Here is a 3,967-nt window from a genome sequence, read left to right as displayed (position 1 = left end):
CCTGTGACGTCCTGCCAGAGCTTTCCCAAAGCAGACTTACACCCGAAGCCCTTCAGGATCAGACACCATGATGCTGTCAGCTTCATCTGCTGGCCGCTCGCTCACGCACCTACACGTCTACCCTAGGCTCTCACAGTCTGTCGGTGTCTTCCTAGGTGTTGCAGTGTCCTTGCTCTTATATCCCCTCCTAGGCTGGCTCACCCTCCCTGTTCTACCACACTTTTTTACCTTTATCCTCTTCTTAGACCTGACCTGAAGCATTGCCCCTCAGTGGCCTTTTCCCGCCAGCAGCACGGCCCTTGCTTCTAAGCTCCAGGCAGACTCTGCTTTAAACATGGACCACAGTTTGAATGTCGGCATGTTGGCCATTGCACACACGGCCTGTGCCTCTCTCTGCCTCAGTTATGGATCGGAAGTAAAGATGCATTTCTTGCGATGCACAGAACCATGCCTGCTACACAGAGAGGTCACTGTTGACGGAACAACTGACGATCTCCCCGGAATTTCCAGCACCGGGTCGCTCAGAGCATCAGTCACTCACTCTGGTGACAACTGAGGTGACTCTGGGAAGACATTCTTCACATTAGTTGCCACACAGCCCATCAATGGATGTCTGTTAAGAATTTGTGTGCAGCTCACCCACCCTTGTCCTGCCTCTTGCCATCCCATGCAAGCTCAGGCATCCTGCACACCCTTATCCATGAACCCTCTCCTTCCCCTCACTCCATAAGGGCTCTCTGAACTCGTGTCTCATGATTTAGAACAGCAAATCTGTTGCTTTGTTTGGGGCCATTTTGTGTCGTCGAGGTTATGACCCTGTTTGAGTTACCCCAGCAAGGTTTTGAAGGATGGGAAAGGAGGAGGGTTAACCTAGGGCCCTGGCCCTTTCCAGCAGGGCATTACAACTGCGGCTACCCTCCCTAGCTTTAAAACCCTTCCGCAGGCGCCAGGAGGACTGGACTAGGGCCGAAAGCCACTCCAGATGACACATCCAGCCCTTCATCCCAGAACTAATTAGTCCAGGAGCTTGGGGCAATTCTTAATCAGGAACCATGGGAGGGTCCCTCAACCTCCAGGCCCGCTTTGTGCCACGCGGCAGAGCAAATTACAGACAGAAACTGAGGCATCTTCTTAGTTAGAAGCCCTTGTGTCTGGTTGGTCTTCTCCTCTGCAAACACTCGAAAACAAAAGCAACCCCTGGTGAGAACCGGTAAATGCTTTAGGGCACCCACTGCCTCTTGCGCCCCATATCAGATTTCACGCACCCCTCCTCCCCAGATAATAGGCCGAGCTCCCAGAAATGATGAGCCATCAACTCTGAATGGCCACAGGTCTCCCAGTTCATAAGGACATGAAGCCCCCTTTAGACCAGCCCCAACTTGGAAGCCACCATTTCCATCACAGAGGCCTGCCCCTCCCGGCCCACACTCTTCTCCCCCTTCACCTTCCTACTCACCCCTTCGCCTCGGCCTGGGGTGGCAGGAAGGGAAGTGCTGGGCACCGGCCTTGAAAAGCAAAGCCCCTCCTGCTCAGAGAGAGCTGCACGGCGCCAGGGTGCACGCAGGCCCAGTGACCCTAGCCATGCAATCCACCGAGGCCTGGACACAAAACTGGGGTACGACGTTCTGGGACTATTACTATTCGGGCTCTGGCTCCCTGGATCAAATGGAGCTTTGCCTAGCCTGGAACCTGCCCTACAGCCACGCCATCATCCCTGCGCTCTACCTGGCGGCCTTCGCTGTGGGCATGCCCGGCAATGCCTTCGTGGTGTGGCTGCTGATCAGGCAGCGGGGACCGCGGCGGCTGGTGGACACCTTCGTGCTGCACCTGGCGACCGCCGACCTGGGTTTTGTACTCACGCTTCCACTGTGGGCCGCGGCGGAGGCCAAAGGCGGCCTCTGGCCCTTCGGCGACGGCCTGTGCAAACTCAGCAGCTTCGCGCTGGCAGCCACGCGCTGCGCGGGCGCGCTGCTGCTGGCGGGCATGAGCGTGGACCGCTACCTGGCCGTGGGCCGGCCGCTGACAGCGCGGCCGCTGCGGAGCCCGCGCTGTGTGCGAGCCGCGTGCTGTGGCGCCTGGGCTGTGGCGTTCCTGGCTGCTCTGCCAGCCTTGCTGTACCGCCGGCTGCAGCCGAGCCCCGACGGCGTGGGCAGCCAGTGCGCCGAGGAGCCATCTGATGCGCTCCAGGGCCTCGGCTTGCTGCTCTTGCTGCTGACCTTCGCGCTGCCGCTGGCGGTCACCCTGGTCTTCTATTGCCGAGTGTCGCGCCGCCTGCCGCGCGTGGGGAGGGCCCGGAGCAATTCACTGCGCATCATCTTCGCCGTGGAGAGCGTCTTCGTGGGCTCCTGGCTGCCCTTCGGCATCCTGCGCGCCGTCTTCCATCTGGCGCGCCTCCGGGCGCTGCCGCTGCCCTGCGCGCTGCTACTGGCGCTGCGCTGGGGTCTGGCTATCACCACCTGCCTGGCTTTCGTCAACAGCTGTGCGAACCCGATCATCTACCTCCTACTGGACCGCTCGTTCCGAGCCCGGGCCCGGGCCCGGTTCGGAGTGTGCACGCGCGCCGGGCGCCAGGTGCAAAGGATCAGCTCGGCGTCCTCGCTCTCCAGGGACGACAGTTCGGTTTTCTGTGGCCGGTCCCCAAAGGCGAGCTCTGCCTCGTCCTGGTAGCCTCCCCTGGGGGGGGGGGGGGGGGGGCAGAGGTGGAGCGGCCGCGGGGCGACAGTGCTCCCAGATTCGCCCCAGACTGTGCATCGGCTTTCTAAGAACTGGCAGCTAAGACTGGCTGTTCTCACAGACTGATAGGCGTGGGAAGATGGGGGTGTTTCCTTAATTTTCCCCAGGGCGAGAAAGGCTGTAGATACCCACCGGGAGAAGCGCGGGAAAAGCGCGGGTTCACGGAGTAGATGTGAGGGAAGGTTTTCCTCTCTGCTTCATTTGATGTAGCTCAGCCCAAACATCCAACCCAGACTCTCAAAGATCCTTCTTGCCCCTGACTATTCTTGCTCCTGCAAAAGCCTTTGCCCCCTGAGAAATTTCTTCTCCAAGTCAGCCCTCTAGCAATGCCTCCTCAAAACTGTTCTGAGAGGAGTGGCAGTTCTCTGGCTCTGGTCATCTTTGTTGCCGTGTTGCCTGGATCCTGTCTCATCCCCAGTTTGGATTTTCATTTTCAAAGGCTCACCAACCCCAGAGTGAACTGCCCAACTTGGTCCTTCCCACCTGTTCCCACAGAGTACCCTCTCCCCTCTGGAGAAGCTGTTCTGGCCTTCCTTCTGAATGCTGGGATCTGAAAGTTTCAGGGGGTGTTCAGATTCCCCATCACTCATCCAGGGACCCCAGGTTCTTCTGTGAGTTCCCATCTCAATAATGATAATAAACCATTTGTTAGCCCTAGTTGGCAACTGTGTCTTGACTTGAACAGCAAGAGTCAAAAGAGTGTCAGAAAATGCATCACACAACCAGACAAAACTCAACTCACAAGTTGAGGCACCTCGGGGTGATGGTTTGTATGATGTTGAGTTGGAGAGGACTAGTTTGCACCTGTGTCAATGTGGTACTCTGGGGGGGGGGCGGCGGCAGAGAATTGCTTATTTTTTTAAAGGACATCTCACATCTTGAAGCTTGCAAGATGAAAGAAAAAAAAAACCACGAGGAAGATGTACAGCATCTGTCTACCAGGTGTCATTTCAAGGAAGAGATGTGTAATTTTGATTTTTTAAAAAATGTGGTCCAGCCGGGCGGTGGTGGCACACGCCTTTAATCCCAGCACTTGGGAGGCAGAGGCAGGCGGATCTCTGTGAGTTCGAGACCAGCCTGGTCTACAGAGCTAGTTCCAGGACAGGCTTCAAAGCCACAGAGAAACCCTGTCTCGAAAAACAAAAACAAAACAAAAAAAATGTGGTCCAGGCTTTCCCCCAAGCTTTGGGAGTCCTTCCAGTACAAATGTTTGGAATTAACCATTTCAGACTCT

General features: G+C 56.9%; 1 protein-coding gene across 1 annotated transcript; it reads left to right on the top strand.

Annotated features, from left to right (window-relative positions):
* Positions 1–1,581: 1,581 nt before the first annotated feature.
* On the top strand, positions 1,582–2,667 carry Gpr25 (G protein-coupled receptor 25). The gene has a single exon (XM_041646292.1). The coding sequence runs from the start codon at positions 1,582–1,584 to the stop codon at positions 2,665–2,667; it is 1,086 nt and encodes a 361-aa protein (XP_041502226.1).
* Positions 2,668–3,967: the final 1,300 nt, after the last annotated feature.

The sequence above is a fragment of the Microtus oregoni genome, unplaced genomic scaffold, assembly GCF_018167655.1.
Source record: "Microtus oregoni isolate MIOR12 unplaced genomic scaffold, Mior012 000003F_ref0000135, whole genome shotgun sequence".
Lineage (NCBI taxonomy): Eukaryota > Metazoa > Chordata > Mammalia > Rodentia > Cricetidae > Microtus > Microtus oregoni.
This window is presented reverse-complemented; position numbering and strand designations above follow the sequence as displayed.

Bases quoted from the DNA above. Each gene is read 5' to 3' on its own strand.
- Gpr25 (XM_041646292.1), top strand. From the start codon at position 1,582: ATGCAATCCACCGAGGCCTGGACACAAAACTGGGGTACGACGTTCTGG.